This window comes from Mus caroli, unplaced genomic scaffold (genome assembly GCF_978045245.1).
Source record: "Mus caroli unplaced genomic scaffold, Mus_caroli_1 scaffold_16, whole genome shotgun sequence".
NCBI classification, from domain to species: domain Eukaryota; kingdom Metazoa; phylum Chordata; class Mammalia; order Rodentia; family Muridae; genus Mus; species Mus caroli.
Genome location: NW_028227271.1, coordinates 24,884,813 through 24,903,380, shown reverse-complemented (window position 1 = coordinate 24,903,380; position 18,568 = coordinate 24,884,813). Strand labels below are relative to the sequence as shown.

Here is an 18,568-nt window from a genome sequence, read left to right as displayed (position 1 = left end):
TTGAGCGTAAACCCGTTTATTTCACAGTTGAGGTGGCCCTGAGCCCCTCCCCACTCTCCTTCCAGAGAAGAGCACGTGCACAGGGCTGACCTTTGGGAGCTAGGAGGGCTCCCAGTGTGGTGGCGGCAGGGTGGAGAGGCTGGCAGGTGTGAGGGGCAAAGTCGAATGGCGCTGGATGTCATTAGCCTGGATTCCACCTGAGGACAGGGTGGAACCCCTTTTCTCTAGTCCCTGACATCAGGGGGTGGGCAGCAGTGGCCAGGAAGCCTGGGCCCACTGGCACCGTAGTGTTGATCTCTGATATGTGGGGTCCTTGATGGAGTCAGTTGTCCTTCATAGTCAGGAAAGGGGCTGAGGGGGACTCTGGGCTTTCAGCCTCGAGTAGTAAAGTGCAGATGGACCAGGAGAGGTGCCTCGTGGGAACCAGTTTGTGCTCCGAGCCCTAGCGTCAGATGGACATGGAGCTGCCAGGCCCAGCTTGGCCCTCAGTGTGCTGGGTGGCCTGGTGCGCTCCTGTCGGCAGGCCCCGGGAGCTCAGGGCGACAGCAGTAGCTGGACGAGCTTCTGGAACTCCTCCCGGTGCTCATAGATGTAGACCTCGGTCTCCCAGAGGGCTTTGACCAGCACTGCGTCACTGACCTCGTCCAGCATGATGTCGGACCCTAGCTGGGGGTTCAGTCTGTTGGGAGAAAGGAGCAGAGGGTCACCCAGAATTAGCCACACCAGCCTGGATGTGAACAGGAGTTTGGGCTGGGGAACGGAAGACCACATCAATGGCTGGCAGGTGTGTGTCCATGAGTCTCATCGGGTCATGGTGGGGCACGGACCTCTGTTGGTGACATGTGGTTTGGTGGGTCTCACCTGGGTAGAGTCAGGCGAGCCCTGAACCTTACCTGAAGTACTGGATGCCGACCATCTCGCACCAGGCCCGGGCCCGATCCACAGCCCGCCCATCTGGATCTGTACACTGGTGGAAACAGTCTCAGTAAGACCAGGCCACAATGCCCTACTACCCACAGCTCTGGGCTCTGGATCCTAGGCATTCATTAGCAGAGTGACTTTGTGTAAGTCACCCTTTCTGGGCCCCAGTGGCTGGCCTAGCTGTGCAGAGTCCATCTAGGATCACTGAGTAGCTGAGTTAGGGCTGTGACAGAGGCCGCCCCTCCCTCCCTCTTCTAGATTTTGTCCATCTGCATTCTGGCCTTTTATATAGCTGCATGCAGTAAGGAATCTGCGGTCAAAGAACACTCGGAACCCGCACTTGGGTTCCACTGTAGGATCTGTCATCCCGGAGACCGAGGCTGGACTGTCTCCCAAAGCTGGCTGACGGGGGTGTACATGGCGTGTGTGGGGGCCTTGGCCAGTAGTGGAGGCCCCGGGGAAGAATTCCAACTCACACAGTCCACGACCATCTTGCCCAGTTCCTTGGCTCCAAAAACAGTCTTGGCCAGTTCCCAAGGGTTGCTGGGACGAAAGACATCTACACAGGTTACCGGCACTTGAGGGGATTTTCCTGTCCCCAGAGAAACGACTATGGAGAGTTTCTTCACCTTGTTGCCCTGGCCCTGGGATGAGCAAGAAAGGGCGGTCAGAGAGGACTTCCCACAGGTAGGGATAGGAGTCAGAACGGGGCTGAGGCTGGGCGCAGGGCTGTGAGGGACAGACAAGGCCCTGGAGCGGGAGCAGGAGCAGCAGGAGCAGCAGGAGCAGCAGGAGCAGCAGGAGCAGCCGCAGGAGCAGCCCCAGGTTCCATCCTGGCCAGGCCCTGCAGCTGCTCGCTCCCTCCCTGTGGGAGCTGGCGTGGGCATCCCAACCACTTCCCGGGACAGAGGAGGCCTGCCGGGCCACGCGGCAGGGACTAGGTGCTGAGGCCGAGCTGACTAGGGTGGCCTTAGACCAGCTCTGCTGCCGATTTGCTGGGTGAGCTTGATGGGATTCGCCCCCACTTGGGGACCCCAGTTCCTCATCCTTAACAGGCTCCCACTTAGACTGGACATGTCTGAGGCTGCCAGAACTCCTTCAGGATGCCCACCCTACCTACCAAAGGTGCATCTCGGTTCCCCATGGCTGGACTGGGACTTCCATGACTGTGGAAGCCAGCAATGCACACCTAGACAGATGCCTTCCAAGTATGGCACAGGCAACAGCCCCCTGCGTCCTCAGGGCATCAAGACAAGCACTGTCACTAGCTGAAGATTGGAAAGCTAAGGCAGGGTCAGATCACCTCCCTTGGCACATGGGCCTTGTCACCCTGCTCTGACGACTTGGTGAGGGCCACTGCCTGTCCTTGACTCCCTGCCTCTGCACTGCCTTGCACCCAGAGGCCTCAGGATAGTTCCAAACTCAGGAGCCCTTCCCCAGTTCTCAACCCTTTCACACAGACTCTCCTCCTCCTGCCTCCGCAGGGTGCACTCCCAGAGCTGACACGCCCAGGACTGTTGTGTGTATAGAGTCTTCAAGTAGGAAATAAGCTCTGCGGGGCAAGGGTGTGTCCCGGCTGGGTAGCATCAGGTACGCAGCCTGTACTAACAGCAGCTGCTGGCCACTTATCTCAGACTTCTCTGTACTCAGCATGCACGGGGCCTCAAAATCCTCCTAGCATGGACTCTGCCCATCAGATAGACCCCTCAGGAGATGTGACTCCGGCTGAGTGTTGAATAGGTGAGGGCACACACCAAAACGGTTCTCATCCGCAGTGTGTGGTCATGTCCAGGCCGTGACCTGAGAAGGCCCTCACCTTGCGGATCATGTCCTGATTGTACTCATGGATTTCAGTCATGGCATCCAGTGTGGGGTTGTTGGCCAGCAGCCCTCCATCCAGGAAGCGTCCATTGGGCCGGAAATAGGTTGGGGCTGCCCCACTGCTCCGGGCTGCACGCCATACCAGCTGGTCTAGGGGTGGGGAAGGGGACAATGACATAAGGCCTATCCCTTCAGATCTCAGGCTGGGTAAGAGAGCACAGGAAGAAGGGGAGTCAGGACCCACAAGGCCTTGCTGCTGGGTCTTGCTATCCTGACGAAAGGTGGTGTGTCACTGTGGACAGGCTTCAATGACACCTGTCCTTAGCCGCCTGAGGCCTGGGCAGTGACATGGGCGGGGAGGGCATCCCGTGCCCTGTCTGTGACTCTCCATCCCCACAACTTCCGCCAGCCTCCCCACCGGCACGCGTGCTCGCCTCTGACCTGCAGGCTGAGTCGGTGGCTTCAGGTTAATGCTTTGGTTGCAGCGGGGCTCACGAACGGCTTCGGGAGCATCGTAATTCCGGAAGAGGTGGAGCTCTGCTGGCTGCCGGTCAGACAGTGTCCCTGTCAGCATCACCCTGTAGGAGCAAGCGGGGAGAGCTGGTCCACCACCCATCATGTGTTCCGCAGGCTCATGCCCTAGGCCCTGTTTTAAATGGGCTCCTCCTGGCTGGCCTCACCCAGGCACCTCCATAGACCCGGGCAGCTCCCTGAAGGGAAGTTGGCCAACTCTGTCCTATCTACTGACAGACGTTCCCTTCTATCCTATAACCCCATTCTGGAAACTCAGCCCAGGAGGTTACCAGGGCAAGAGCCAGGCTGCACAGAGCCACAGATGGCAGCACCCTTTATTAACATCCATGGCTGGGAAAACATTACTGCCCAGCAGCAAGGCAGCTGCTAGAAGGCTGTGGCACCTTACTCTGAGGGTGCCATGCCACCGAAGAAAAACTGAGGTGGCACTTACTGGGGGGCCTGAGTGCCAAGAAGCAGGGTTTGTAAGGGAAAGTAAGATTGGGGGCAGTGCCTTCAGGATGCTGCATTATTTAGAAAGAAAACACTTGGTCTGACTACTCACCTAAGTGGAGACCAACCCTGTCCCTGGGAGCCGTGGGCAGGCTGCAGCTCCAGCACACGGGGGCTGGGGCTGGGGTCGGGGTGCGCTGCCCACTGTGACCTTTGACACCTTCCTTTCTACCCTTTCAAGAGCCCATTAAAAAGTCACATGCGCACGCACGCACGCACGCATGCACACACACACACACACACCAATGCCCCAGAGAAGGCTCAGAAGTCTAGAAATGTCCTGTTCTTTCAGAGGACCCGAGTTCAATTTTCAGAACCCAGATGATGGCTCAGAATCATCTGTAATTGTAGTCCCAGAAAATCTGGTGCCCTCTTCTGGCCTCTGCAGGCACCAGGTCTATATGTATGCCCAGACATACATGCAGAAAACACTCACATACACAAAATAACAACATAAAGAAGGTCCCTCCTAATCCGGTGACACAAAGAGCCTGAGCACAGAGCCTTGAGAATTAGTGTGTGTTCAGATCCTTGCACAGCTCTGATTACTGTGAGCATCAGCTAGCCACCCTGTGCGGCTAGTTCTAACTGGAACAGCAGCCCGATGCACATGTCAGCCAATGATGAGGACCTGGGTCCTCTGGAAGACCGGCGAGTGCTCTAACCACTGGGTCATCCCCCAGACCCTTGTTGATGTTGTTTTGTTTTTTTGAGACAAGGTTTCTCTGTGTAGCCCTGGCTGTCCTGGAGCTCATTCTGTAGACCAGGCTGTCCTGGAGCTCATTCTGTAGACCAGGCTGTCCTGGAACTCATTCTGTAGACCAGGCTGTCTCCTGGAACTCAGAGATCTGCCAGCCTCTGCCTCTTGAGTGCTGGGATTAAAGGCATGCGCCACGATGCTTCTGAGCCCTCTCAATAGCCTTCATCACTGATGTTGAGCTTTGTTGATTGTCAAAGTTAAAAATGCCATTATTTCAGACTTAAAATTACATGAAGAAAGCCGGGCGTGGTGGCGCATGCCTTTAATCCCAGCACTCGGGAGGCAGAGGCAGGTGGATTTCTGAGTTCGAGGTTAGCCTGGTCTACAGAGTGAGTTCCAGGACAGCCAGGGCTATACAGAGAAACCCTGTCTCGAAAAAACAACAACAACAACAAAAAATTACATGAAGAACACTACAGCTCACTGTTAAAAACTTAAAAGCTGAAAAGACGGCTCAGTGGTTAAGTGTGTCCTGCTTTTACAGAGGACCCCATTGAGACGACTCATAATTGCCTGTAGCTCCAGCACCAGGGAATGCATGGCTTCTTCTGCTCTCTGAGAGCACCCACACACATGGGTACACATCCACATCCACAATGAAAACGTAAATATTGTTTAAGAGCATGGGCCACCTGACAGGACAGGATATCCACCAAAGATGAGGATCCAATGGGAGGCTCTTTCCATACTGGGGCTCCAAGGGCTAACACTCTCAGGATAGAAACAGGCCAGACACAAACATGCCCCTTTGTTTAAAAACTTGGCAGTGTCTGCAGAGAGTAAGAGGGCATCAGATTGCAGGGACTGCTGTTATACATGGTTGGGAGCTGCTGTGGGTTCTGGGAATCATATCTGGGTCCTCCACAAGGCCAGGTAATGCTCTTAACTCCTGAGCCATCTTCCCAGGCCCAACCTGCACCTTCCTCACCCCTGGAGGTTACAGGGAGCAGAGGCCTGGGGTAGAACAAGAAAGGAAAGGACCCTGAAGATGTACAGCCCTGCTGGATGGCCCACCGTGTCCACATCATCTGGAGAAAGTCCTGAAGTTTTCCTGGCAACTATTTAGGGAGAAAGTGCTGGGGATGGAGGCACAGAGCCCTCTGCAGGAAGGGCAGCCATTCTGAGTGTCAAAGATTCCACTATGACAAGCAGCAGATGCAATTAACATATAAAAAGGGAGAGGTTTACAGGAGGGGCCACCTCAAGGGCTGGGACTGGAGTTCAGTGACACAAGCCAGAGCACGTGTACAGGGTGTGGTGTGCATGCTCACACTTGTGTGTGTGTGTGTGTGTGTGTTTACGATGCTGGGAGCTACACAAGTGCTCTCCCTCTGAGCAGTGACTAGAGTTTCCAGGGGACAGGAGTTTATATGGAAGGACCTCAAGGACCAAAGAGTGTTTCTGGGGAGTAAATATACACTACCATATGTACACATATATGAGTTTGTTTGTTTGTTTTGTAAATTAACATATAGGTTAAATAACAAAGCAACAGTGTGAATTAGTAGTCTGGAAAACAGGTAAGAAATTATTCAGACTGCAACACAGAGAAAAGCCAGCCACAGTGGTGCACGCCTTTAATTCCAGCTCTCGGGAGGCAGAGGCAGGCAGATCTCTGAGTCGAGGCCAGCCTGGTCTACAGAGTGGAAACAAACCCTAAAAAGATCCTCTGACCCTCTCAGTGTTCTCTCCCTCTCAATGAAATCAATATTAAAAACTGAAAAAGAGAAAATGCAAGAGAAGTTAAAAGATCTGGAGGAGGCAAGTATGGGTTTAACTTCATGTACGGAGGAAACACGCATGGTGGGGTGGGGTGGGGTGGGGTGGGGGATGGATTAGCAGAGAGGAAAGCCAGAGATGACTCAGGACCAAAGAAGACGCTGGCACACACACTGGCAGGGGAAGAATCCATGACTGCGCATGTTGCATTCTGAGGCTGAGCAGCAACAGCAAGCAGACAAGCACAGTCTAGACAGAAGAGGCCGGTTACAGACCTGGAATTAGGACGCGACAGCACACGCTACCAGGCAGCCACGTGGTGTCACATGTTCCGAGAAAATCACCACATTAGAATTTGATAGCCAGAAAGATTAAGAGTAAAATAAAACTCTTCTCAGATGAAGATGTGAAGCAAACTTACTTCTAAACGATTTTTCTGGTGGGAGATTTACCATCAGCAGAGCTCCCTAACAAAATCCAGAGACTGTCCTCCAAGCTGAAGAAATGATCAGGGATGGAGGTCTGAGAGGACTTCCGTCTCTGCATGGAATGGAATGCAAGGAAACGGTACACATGTGTATATACACACAGGCACACACATACATACATGTATACATTCAAGTACACACAGGCACACATATATGTGCATATATAGACGCATTTATACACATACACATGAACACACACATGTGCACACACATGCATACACAGACATGTACACACATACATATGTGCACACACTGTGGTGGGCTGGATAGTCTGCTCGTGATGACTTAGAAGAACTACTTTAAATTACAGCTGGAATGCTGGGCAGTGGTGGCGCACGCCTTTAATCCCAGCATTTGGGAGGCAGGTGGATTTCTGAGTTCGAGGCCAGCCTGGTCTACAGAGTGAGTTCCAGGACAGCCAGGGCTATACAGAGAAACCCTGTCTCGAAAAACCAAAAAAATAAAAAATAAAAATAAAAGATTAGGGCTGGAGAGCCAGCTTAGTGGTTATAAGCATTTGCTGTTCTTGTGGAGGACCTGACGGGTTCCCTGCACCCCATGTTGAGAGCTCACATTGCAGAACTCTGGCTCCAGGAGATGCTGTAGCTGCAGTGCATGCTGGGACTCCTGTGCTCACTCAGTGGTGCAGCAACACACATACTAAAATAAGAAAAATTAATCTCCTTTACAAAAACCAAACTGTCAGATTTTGCAAGCTGGTCAAACTGTTGGTAGCCTCAAATGGGCCACAGTGGGAGTCTTCAAGAGAATCAACAAACACTAACCTCAGGGCTTCTAAAGTCAGGGTTTCCAAGCATGCTTTGTCACACTAGATCATCTCAAATTTTTAGAAATATTAGTCCTGTGCAGATGTTTTGCTTTTTGTTTTTTAAAGATGGCTTTAAAATACAGAAAAAATGGCAGGGTGTGTAGTTCAGTCAGTAGAGTGCTTGCCTCATGTACCCGAAGATCTACTTCAACTCCCAGCACCTCAAAGCTTCAAAATCCTGCAGGCCTGAAATCTCAGCACTGGAAGGTCAGGGGTCAAAGTCAGCTCTCAGCTACTGCTCTAGCACCATGCCTGCCTGCCTGCCTGCCTGCCACTGTGCTTTCTGCCAAGACGGTCATGGACTGCACTCTCTCCAACTATACAGACATCAAATGCTTTCTTTTGTAAGTTGCCTTGGTCACTGTGTCTCCTCACCACAGATGAGAAGCTAGGACAGCGGTAAAGGTTCTCTTCCATCCTGCGGACTGGCTGCTCTCCACATCATCTTCCCAGCTGTACGGAAACTGTATTTTCCTGCAGTCCCATCTGCTGACACTTGGGGCTAATCCCTGTGCTGTTGGTATTCTATTCAGAAAGTTCTCACTCACCCCAGTATCTTGAAGGGTATCCCGTGTTTATTGCCAGAAGATTCAGTATTTCAAGTTTTAAGTGGAGGTACTTGGCCCACCTTGGGTGGACTTTTGTACAAGATGAAAGAATCTAATTCCATCCTGCAGGTGAATAGCCACTTTCCCCAGTAGCATGCATTGACAGGCTCTTTCCCCCCAATATATGTTTTTGCCACTTTTGTCAAAAATTAAATAGCGTGCTGTTTATTTCTGGGTCCTCTATTCTGCTCCACTGGTCTTCCTGCTTACTTTTACAGCACACCAGGCTGCCTTTGTCACTGTGGCTCCATAGCACAATTTCAGGCACTGTCCAACCTCCAGTAGGGTCCTCATTCCCTGCAACTGCTGTGACTATCCGTGGTCTTCTGTGACTCCATACAAATTCTCATGTTGTCTTTCTAAACCTGTTGAGTATGACACTGGACTTCTGAGAGGTTGCATTAAGTTTATAAGTTAAGTTTGGTAGTTTGGACATTTTCACAAATGAGGTCCCCCAGTCCAAGAGTATGGGATGTCTTTCTCCCACCTAGAATCTTCTGTGCTTTCCTTTTTCAGTATCTTTAAATTTTCATTGTAAGCATCTTTCACATCTTTGATTAGATATATTCCTAAATACTTGATTTTTTTGGAGTTATTCTGGTTAGAACATTTCTCCTAATTTCTTTCTCTGAGATCACATTGTTCATATAAATAAAGGCTACTATTTTTAAATTGATTTTGTATCTTGCACCATTACTGTGTTTATTGGGTCCAAGAGTTCTCTTTCCAGTAGACTCAGAGGGGGCTTTTAAGTAAAGAATTGTGTTGTCTGTAAATAGGGAGAGTGTGACTTCTTCCCTTCCTATTGTTTTTCCTTTTATGTTGTTCTCTTGTCTAGTTGCTGTAGGAGAGGGGAAAGGAGAGAGGACAGGAGATGGGACGTCCTCATCTTGCTCGTGAATTTAGAGGAAGACGAAAGGTGGCCTCATTACAGATTAACACACCCGACTTGGGAAAGAAACAGCTGTGTCCAGCAGAGCAACTCAGCGGACCCTCAGACTGACACAGGGAAGGAGAAGAAACATCAGTAATCCAGAAAGACAGAGCACCAACAAACAAACTTACAGGAAACAGCAAAACCCCTTCCTATAGTGACCTGAAACATTAAGTGGCCCCAAAACATCACTGAAATCATACAGACCGATGGACTAGATCAAAAAACAAAGACCAGCCAGGTGTAGTGGCACACCTTTAATCCCAACACTTGGGAGTCAGGGGCAGTTAGAACTCTGTGTTTGAGGCCCGCCTGGTCTACAGAGTGAGTTCTAGGACTGCCCTATCTCAGGAAACAAACCAAACCAAACCAAAACAAGAACCAACTATATGTAGTCACTAAGAAAGCAACTTAGCCAGTAAAAATACTCCAAAACTTAATATCAAAAAATGGGAAACACCCAAAAAAAAAAAAAAAAAAACAACAGTAGCTGGGCGTGGTGGCGCACGCCTTTAATCCCAGCACTCGGGAGGCAGAGGCAGGTGGATTTCTGAGTTCGAGGCCAGCCTGGTCTACAGAGTGAGTTCCAGGATCAGCCAGGACTACACAGAGAAACCCTGTCTCAAAAAACCAAAAAAAAAAAAAAAAAAAAAAAAAGGGAAACACATTACTGAGAAAACGGATGTGTAAATCAGCACGGGTGGTTACCCTTCTATCAACAAAGGAAATCAAACCGGAACTAATTAGAAGTGATAAGAAGAGATACTACATATTAATAAGAGGAAGGTACAATTGTTAGTTCTTATGGGTCAAATACTAGAGCCCCCAGTTGCATAAAACAAATGTTAAAAGACATAAAAAGAGGGGCTAAAGAGCGCCGACTGCTCTTCCAAAGGTCTTGAGTTCAAATCCCAGCAACCACATGGTGGCTCACAACCAACCATAACGAAATCTGATGCTCTCTTCTGTAGTGTCTGAAGACACACTACAGTGTACTTACATATAATAAATAAATAAATATTTTTAAAAAGACATAAAAAGAGCACATAGGTCCTGAGATAATAATAGTGGAGATCAATGTTCTACTCTCTTATTTAAGATAGGTCTTCTAGCCAGGCGTGGTGGCCCACACCTTTAATCCCAGCACTCGGGAGGCAGAGGCAGGCGGATTTCTGAGTTCGAGGCCAGCCTGGTCTCGAAAACAAAACAAAACAAAACAAAACACAAACAAACAAAATGATAGGTTTCCTAAACTTAAAACAGATTAAAATGTGTCTTCAGGTCACTGCAGACCTGGTCTAGCAGAGATGCCTGATTCTGGCCACAGCATAGAGCAGACCATGCTATACAGCAGTGTTAGGCTAGGCCAGCTATTGGCTGGAGCCGGGCCAGCACATGCACCGCTCTTACACGGTGCATAGGAGGACTATGTGCTCACAGCCCAATTAACTGAATGAGCCAGGAATTACAAACACAAAGGGCTAAGCCTAAGAACCAGTACATGGTAGAAATTTGGACCTTGGTTCTCTACCTGGCTGGTCCTTGTTTTTGGATCCATCTATCAGTCTGTATGATTTCAGAGATGATTTGGGGACATTTACATTTAAGATTACTATAAAAAGGGTTTTTTTCTGTTTCCTGTAAGTTTGTTTGGTAGTGGTCCGTCTTGCTCTATCCTCCAGCCTCAGTGGTTCTTAGCATATGACCAAGGTCCCATCCTCTGAGTCACACCCCTTTTCTAGCCCCAACTGCAGGCTGGAACACTGCTTCATCCTGGACAACTCTCTTGGGTACTGCTCTCCCCTCGCCCCCGCCATTCTTCCTGCTACTTTAGTCCCATGGTGTCCATGAGTACAAGTCTGTAAACCACCATGACAATACCCCACCAAAGGCAAGAGGTTATTAGGCCTGCCAAAGCTGCCCATCTGACTTGGAGAAAGGAGCCCCACTTTCTCCAGGAAGCTCCAGGCTCCGGCTCTCCCAGTCCCCTCCTCCCCACGCATGCAGACAGTCTCCTCATGTTCTCAGGAGGAGCCCCTCACCTACATGGGATGAGCTGCTGTCCTGCTCCCCAGACTTGGGCAGAGCAGGAGGAGAGAGTATGGCTTACTTGGGTTTTTTGACATCTGTCATCTTGGTGTGCTCCCCAAACTCCCGCTTCAGGAACTCCTCCAGGGGCCCAGACTCATAGGGCCGTGAGCCCCGAAACACCTCGTCCTTCATACGGAAGTACACGCCACGCATATAGGCCATGGATTTACCTGGGAAGAGACGCGGAGCTGGAGCGGCCCCAGGATGACGTGCAGGCCCCAGTATACCATGCTAAGTCCCTACAGCTTCAGAAAGCACAGGCAAGCACTCACAGGAGATGGTGGAGGAAGGGTCCATCTGCCAAAGGGTTAATAGAAGGGCTTCCAGGCCCTTCTATGAAACCTGCCCATACAGGCAGAAAGCCCCTTCAGGATTCTCTTCTAAAAAGGGCCTTGAAGATATAAAGTTGTACAAAGGCTGGTCCTAGCTCCCCATCATCATAAAAGAACAACAGCACTGTCCTCTACGTCGACAGGCCAGGCAGGCTATGGGGAAGGAGATGCCCAGCCATCGTGTACGTTCCCTAGGGCCCTTGAAGCAGGCCTTGTGCCTGTGTATGGCTGCACTGGGCAACTCCTTCCTCTCCTGCCACAGCTCTTCCAATCTGAAGTCGGTCAGGGACCTCTGCCCACTCTGCAGGAAGCACACCCTATACCCTGTGGGCAGAGCAGGTCCTGAGGTAGTTCTGTCACAGGAGGCTGGAAGGGACTCAGGGCCTCTGATATCAGGGGAGAGTGGGGCCAACTCTCCGAGCCCAGCCCTGGCTCTAATCTGATGTTCATTGTGATCCTCTCTGGCCCTCAGATTCCTGTGTGCTCACCCTACACAACTAGGGTGACAATCGTCACACAAATGAACCATTTGACAGTCAACCACCACTAATGACCACCCCTGCCCCTGCAGTTTTCAATATGGTAGAAGACTCTTCCAGAGCCCCACAGAAAATGGCTCTGGACAGCTCCATGGGCTGGCTGAGCCCATATTCTTGAAAGCCCCTAGACTGACCCCATGGCCTCATCCTAGGGCCCAACAGATGCCCTGATGGCTGTACCACTATCTCACCAGGAGCTTTCTGGAAGCCATGCCTCAGCTTAGCATCCTCAGACCCAGAGCCCAGGAGCTCTCAGGGTGTCTGCACTGAGGGTGGAGGGAGGCACCCTCCTCTGGTGTCTCCAGGGCTCTGGATCACCAGAGTCCTGATTTTGGCAGATACTTTAGAAACCACAGGATCAGGCAGGGGTGCCATTTGGGGAGGTGGAGTGCAGGAACAAGGCCTATCGGGATGCAGCTGAGCCCAATGCTAGGAATGTCCAAACAGCCAGCAACACATAGCTCAGTCACTCCCCAGAGGAGATGCCAGGCCACCTGAATGGCAACGCTGGCCCTCTATGGCAACCTCAGTTAACCAAGTGCTTGCACATCTGCAAAGCTACACAAAAAGCAGCAGGTCGGTGCCTGTGAGGTGGCAGCCTGGGACTCCCACAGGAGTGTCTGTGGCTCTGGCAGCCTCTGACTGCCCCATTACCCCACAAACGCCCATTCCACCCATGAGAGGAGTTTCTACTGGCAGCAGCCAGTAGGGTTGTGTTACGGCCTTTTAGGAGTGCGAGGAGGTAGATGAAGACCATGGATCCATAACACCCTATAAACCAGCTCTGTCCTCTGCCATGGGAGGGCAGTTGGCTAGCCCTGCCCAACCCCACCATGCCCCAGAGGCTGTGCTCACTGTGCAGAATGGCCAGGGCCAGGATGCCCCCTGTGCTGGTTCCTGCCACCCAGTCGAAGAGGTCCTTGGTGGCCACGCCCGAGGCCTTCTCGATGGCAATGAGAAGCTGGATAATGACCAGGCCTTTCACGCCCCCTCCATCCAGGCAGAGCAGGTGGTCGTGACTGCAGCGAGGACAGCAATGGGCCAAGAGGGTCACAATGGCTCTCTCTGCCCAAGTCCCCTGAGCTGCACACGGCAGGCAGACACGGACAGAGCAACGGAGCCTGCGCCGAGCCTACTAGCAGGCCAGCTTCAGATGTGCAAAGGGAAAGGAAGGATGGGGGCTGGGGTAAGGAGAGGGTGAGGAGAGGTGAGGAGAGGAGAGGAGTGGGGTGAGGAGAGGGTGAGGAGAGGTGAGGACTGGGGTGAGGAGAGGGTGAGGAGAGGTGAGGAGTGGGGTGAGGAGAGGAGAGGGGTGAGGAGGGGTGAGGAGAGGTGAGGACTGGGGTGAGGAGAGGTGAGGAGAGGTGAGGAGAGGGGTGAGGAGAGGTGAGGACTGGGATGAGGAGAGGGTGAGGAGAGGTGAGGAGTGGGGTGAGGAGAGGGGTGAGGAGAGGTGAGAAGAGGGGTGAGGAGAGAGGTGAGGAGAGGGGTGAGGAGGGGTGAGGAGAGGTGAGGAGAGGGTGAGGAGAGGTGAGGAGTGGGGTGAGGAGAGGGGTGAGGAGAGGTGAGGAGAGGTGAGGAGTATGGTGAGGAGAGGGGTGAGGAGAGGTGAGGAGAGGGGTGAGGAGAGGGGTGAGGAGAGGGGTGAGGAGAGGGGTGAGGAGAGGGGTGAGGAGAGGTGAGGAGTGTGGTGAGGAGAGGGGTGAGGAGAGGTGAGGAGAGGGGTGAGGAGAGGGGTGAGGAGAGGGGTGAGGAGAGGTGAGGAGAGGGGTGAGGAGAGGGGTGAGGAGAGGGGTGAGGAGAGGGGTGAGGAGAGGTGAGGAGTGTGGTGAGGAGAGGGGTGAGGAGAGGTGAGGAGAGGGGTGAGGAGAGGTGAGGAGAGGGGTGAGGAGTGGGGTGAGGAGAGGTGAGGAGTGGGGTGAGGAGAGGGTAGGGAGCAAGGCCACAAGTGAGGTGAGGAACAGGGTCAGGGGCTCTATGACCACAGCAGGTCAGCAAGTCAGCTGCAGGCCTGACCCAAGGTCTGTTGGAAGTAAACGGGGAAGAGAAGGAAGGGCTGGTTCCTTCCTGCAGGGTCAGGGACCACTCCTCAAGAGAGATCAAGGAAGGATGTGGATAGGGAGGAAGGAAGTCTGTGGAGAAGGGTAGCTAGCATTAGCTCACTTCATGGGTCCGAGCCCCTCTGAGGAAGCTACTCTGTTGTCCTTATTATCTTGGAAAGTTAGGGGCATGGTATAAAGTTACATGCTTGGCCTCTGAGTAACACACTCCAGGGGGCTTGTCCAACCTCTATGGATGTAATCATAAACCAAGTTAAAGCATAAGGAGTGTGTGCGTGTGAGTATGTGTGTGATTTTGTTGTTGTTAGAATACATCATGTGGTTCTTGTGCATGACCTCTGTAGATGACAATGCCATGACTCAATGTTAAAAGTTTGTACATTCCTGTTAGAGCCTGCCCAGTCCAGCCTAGTCTTTTTTTTTTTTTTGGTTTTTCGAGACAGGGTTTCTTTTTATATCTCTGGCTGTCCTGTAGCTCACTTTGTAGACCAGGCTGGCCTCGAACTCAGAAATCCACCTGCCTCTGCCTCCCGAGTGCTTGGATTAAAGGCGTGCGCCACCACGCCCGGCTCAGCCTAGTCTTGAAGATGGCAGAACATGCAAAGGGTCAGGCCTTCATGGCCATGCCCTCGGGATACTTGTGGTCTATGCTCAACCCTTCCTTTTAAGCTCATTCCCAGCTCCCCTCAGTTTTATGATTTTGTTATGTCTTTGGTCTTGTGAGAGGACCCTCCTTTTCCAGTCGCCAGAGTGCCAGATGTGACTTTTGGCTTTAAGTGTTCTCTTGACACAACTGAGAACCACTGGAGAAGGATCCCCACGTGAGACTGTCTACACTGGGGTAGCTGCTCAAATCTGTAGGGGAGGAGGAAGCCAGCCCTCTGTGGGCAGTGCCATTCCCTAGGCCGGGGGTGGGGGTTGGGGGTCCTGAACTCTACACAGGTGGGAAAATCAAGCCAAGCACAAGCGAGCGAGCGAGCGAGTGAGCATGCGTACATGGATTTCTCTGGGCTCTTGAATGCGGATGCGATGTGACTAGTTTGAAATTCCTGCCTCAACCTCTCATAGTGATGGACTGTAACCTAGAATTGTAAGATGAAACAAACTCCCTTTTCTCTAAGCTTCCTTGCCTGCTGCCCTCCGAGGCAAGCATCTGCTCCACCTCTGGACAAAGCTCCATGACAGGGCAGCTCGGCTCTGCATGGCACTGGATGTCCAACAGGTGTGAGAGGGAGGACCAATGAAGGACTCTTCTGAACGAGGCACATGGCTACTCAGTGAACTCAGAGCGCAGCAGGGGCAGTGGCACAGATGATCGGAGTCTGGGCAACCCTGGCCACAAGGGCTGAAGAAATAAGCAAGACTCAGCGATGGGCCTGGCAAGAGCAAGGTCAGCCAGAGACTGAGGCTCACACTCCCCTGTGGGTCCTTCAAGGATCTCCTAACTCCTCAGACGCTGGCCCAGCACACACACCCTGCCTACTGGAGAGTTCACCTCCTCGTCCTCCTCTGGCCAGGGGCTAGTCCTCTCCTCTGGGGTACAGCTCCTCTGCCTGGGCCTCTGTGGAGGTGCGTGCACATGTACAAACACATGAAATGGTGTATGGCTGCAGGAGGCACCGTGGAAGCAAGAGCCAGAATGCTAAAGGGGTAGGTGTGTCTCCAGGGCATAGGTGAGCAGTGACCATGAAAATAAGGGGGCTGTGGTCCCAGTGGCTGACACCTCCTAGCTGGGCTTCTGAGCCACAGGAGCAGCAGCTGTGGCTGGTGATGGGAGTGACTTCTTTTTGGGCCTGCAGTGAGTGTGCGCCCCTGAGAGGCCTGGGGGGAGCCTTCTCTCTAACTCACCCTTTGCCACCTCACCTTTTGGGGGCTCAGATTGGGAATCTGCTAAGTGAGAAGACTGCTCCTCCCAGGAAGGCCTCCAACAAGAGGAGAACCAAAAGTGAACAACAGTGCATGACAACAAAGGGAGGCTGTGGAGATGGCCAGCCCTGGTCCTGGCCACTGGGGCCTGCACCTCAAGAGCAAGCCTTGGAACTGTTCAAAGGTTCTGGGGCCCAGGAATTAGGATCCCGATAGGAATATTAATACCATGGGGGGGGGCAGCCCTTAGCAGCAGAAGAGGATTCTCTGCCAATTTTGCTAACTCCGGTTTCCAGACAAACCCACACCTGCACATCTCCTGACTTCTGTTCATTTTCTTTGTGAAAGTTGTAACACCGTGTCCAAAACAGAGGCAGAGCAAGAGGTTTACCAAAACAGTAATACAGATGTATGTGTGTGTGTGTGTGTGTGTGTGTGTGTGTGTGTGCGTGCGCGTGTGTATCTCAGCATTTTCTCTCAATGCAGGCAACGGTTGGTCCCAGAGTCCAGGCTGTATGGCTGGGTGTTTGTCCTGTAGACTCTGGTGACCATGAGAGGATGCAGTCTCCATCACTCTGCTCCTACACCACCTGGGAAGCAGTGACTGTGAGGGAGGAGGGCGGGTAAGGAACCCAGCAGCAGAGAGAAGCAGATGCAGATCTCTCTCTCCCTACAAACCGCAAAGTTAAGGAAAAGATCATGGGGCCACACTACCAGAAGCCCAAGCTCATCCCAGCTGCATGGCCCTGTGCTGGCCTCCAGAGGGAACATCACCTGCCACCAGGGAGCTGTCACAGGCTCCAAAGACTTGGGTCTCGACCATGGTTGTGTACAGCTAGGAGAAGAGCTCTCAGCACAGAGTGCGGATGAGGGAGAAGTCCGCTAAGGTGCCTCAGGAGGTGGGGATGAGGGACGAGCCTGCTAAGGATGCCTCGGGAGTGGGGATGAGGGACAAGCCTGTGAGGAGGATGCCTCAGGAGGTAGGGATGAGGGACAAGCCTGTGAGGAGGATGACTCAGGAGGTGGGGATGAGGGACAAGCCTGCTAAGGATGCCTCGGGAGGTGGGGATGAGGGACAAACCCACTGAGGATGCCTCAGGTCTCACACACCAGTCTGTACCTCACCCCACTTACCTCCGCTTCTCGTCCCTCATGGAGCTCAGGATGAACGCTGGCTTCCGAGCTCGGGAGACGGGCATGAGATCCTGAAGTTCTGTGGGAACAGGGCAGGGCATCCTAAGGCTGGCAGCTCCTTCCCCAAGGCCCCATGGGTCTCTAGAGAAACAGAGCTGTGCCATACCGTGGGGTGCATCTCCTCATGGCTGGGCTCTGCCCATGGCTGAACCCACACTTCCTGCCCCTCCCCCATCTGCCTCCAGCCCCTGGATAAACCTGAACCAGGATGTCCCAGGCCTGCTAAGAAAGGGGTGCTGGGATGAGGGAGGCCACTGCTTTGAGACGGGCTCTCTCCTTCCCCTGCTAGCTCTCAGACCCACACAGATCCCCTTCCTAGGACCCGGCTTGACCTCCCAGCTGTGTCCCATGGTCTGTAGAGCAATGCTGCTGACAGCCACCACACATGCCACAGACCCCAAAAGGACTTTATTGATGAGGATACACTACTCAGGGTCAAACTCCACGATGAAGGGAACATCCCAGTCACTCGTCCCTCAGACCACCCTTGTCCTTGTCCTGGGTCTAGAACCATCCTCCATGCCTCTGGGCTCACATCCTCCCGTCTGCCCCATCTGGTCTAGTCTTCCTCTGTGTACTACCCCCACCCCCACCCCCCATGCCCCGCATAGCTGGGTTGATGGCCACCGTGCAGGGAGACTAGAGGCAGCAAGGCAGGCAGGTGCCCGCAGTGGCTCCCTCAGCAGGCACATGCCACAAAGCAGACAAGGTACACATGCAGGAGACTGACCAGCAAGGCAGCCGATGGTGCCGGGGACAGATGGGTGTAGGGAAGGGATCTAGCCTGGGTGTGCAGCTCAAGAAGGGATGGGGGCAGGGACTAGAGCTATGGTGGGACAAGGCAGGCTCAGCGGTCTCTTAGGCCCAGGCGTTACCTATTCACCACCGCACCCCAGGCCTACCATCCAGCCTGGTTTGAGTGACTGCCTGCCTGTGAAACGGAGAGAGAAAGATGGTGTGCCATGGGATTTTAGCTTCTCTGTCCTCCAGACTTCTAGGCCTGGCTAGGGTGGCTTGGCAGGAGGGGCTGGGCTTGAGGGTCTCTCCCTCTGCGGTCAGAGAGGTCTGGCTGGTTAAGCCTCTGTCTGGTGACTCTAACTTCCGAGTATGCTAGGTCCCTGAGTGGATCAGGACAGAAGGCCCTGAGCAGGGTCCCCATCTACTCTGGAACTGTCTCTAAGGTGACACAAAGGGGCAAACTCTGGCTGCTTAGTCACCTCAAAAGCCTGTAGGAAACCGAAGGAGCCAGCAGAGGGCAGATCAAGTCTCAGGTTAGACAGAGCCAAACAGTGAGAGTTAAAGCCAGGAGCCAGGCAGCACCCCCCCCTCACCTCTCACCTTCCTCCTGGGGAAGCACAGAGGGTGACAGTGCTCACCTGA

At 52.8% G+C, this 18,568-nt stretch overlaps 1 protein-coding gene across 11 annotated transcripts in view; it reads right to left on the bottom strand.

Annotated features, from left to right (window-relative positions):
• Pla2g6 (phospholipase A2 group VI) overlaps nt 1–18,568 on the bottom strand; it is a 42,442-nt gene continuing 23,874 nt past the window's right edge. For all 11 annotated transcript variants that reach the window (XM_021183740.2, XM_029469701.2, XM_021183741.3 and 8 more), the window contains 8 exons: nt 17,129–17,207; nt 12,924–13,087; nt 11,217–11,367; nt 3,184–3,320; nt 2,738–2,892; nt 1,398–1,565; nt 894–967; nt 1–679 (listed from right to left, as the gene is read on the bottom strand). In XM_021183740.2, coding sequence (XP_021039399.1) covers nt 535–679; nt 894–967; nt 1,398–1,565; nt 2,738–2,892; nt 3,184–3,320; nt 11,217–11,367; nt 12,924–13,087; nt 17,129–17,207 — 1,073 coding nt within the window. In that variant the 3' untranslated portion in view covers nt 1–534. The remainder of the gene's footprint in view (nt 680–893; nt 968–1,397; nt 1,566–2,737; nt 2,893–3,183; nt 3,321–11,216; nt 11,368–12,923; nt 13,088–17,128; nt 17,208–18,568) is intronic.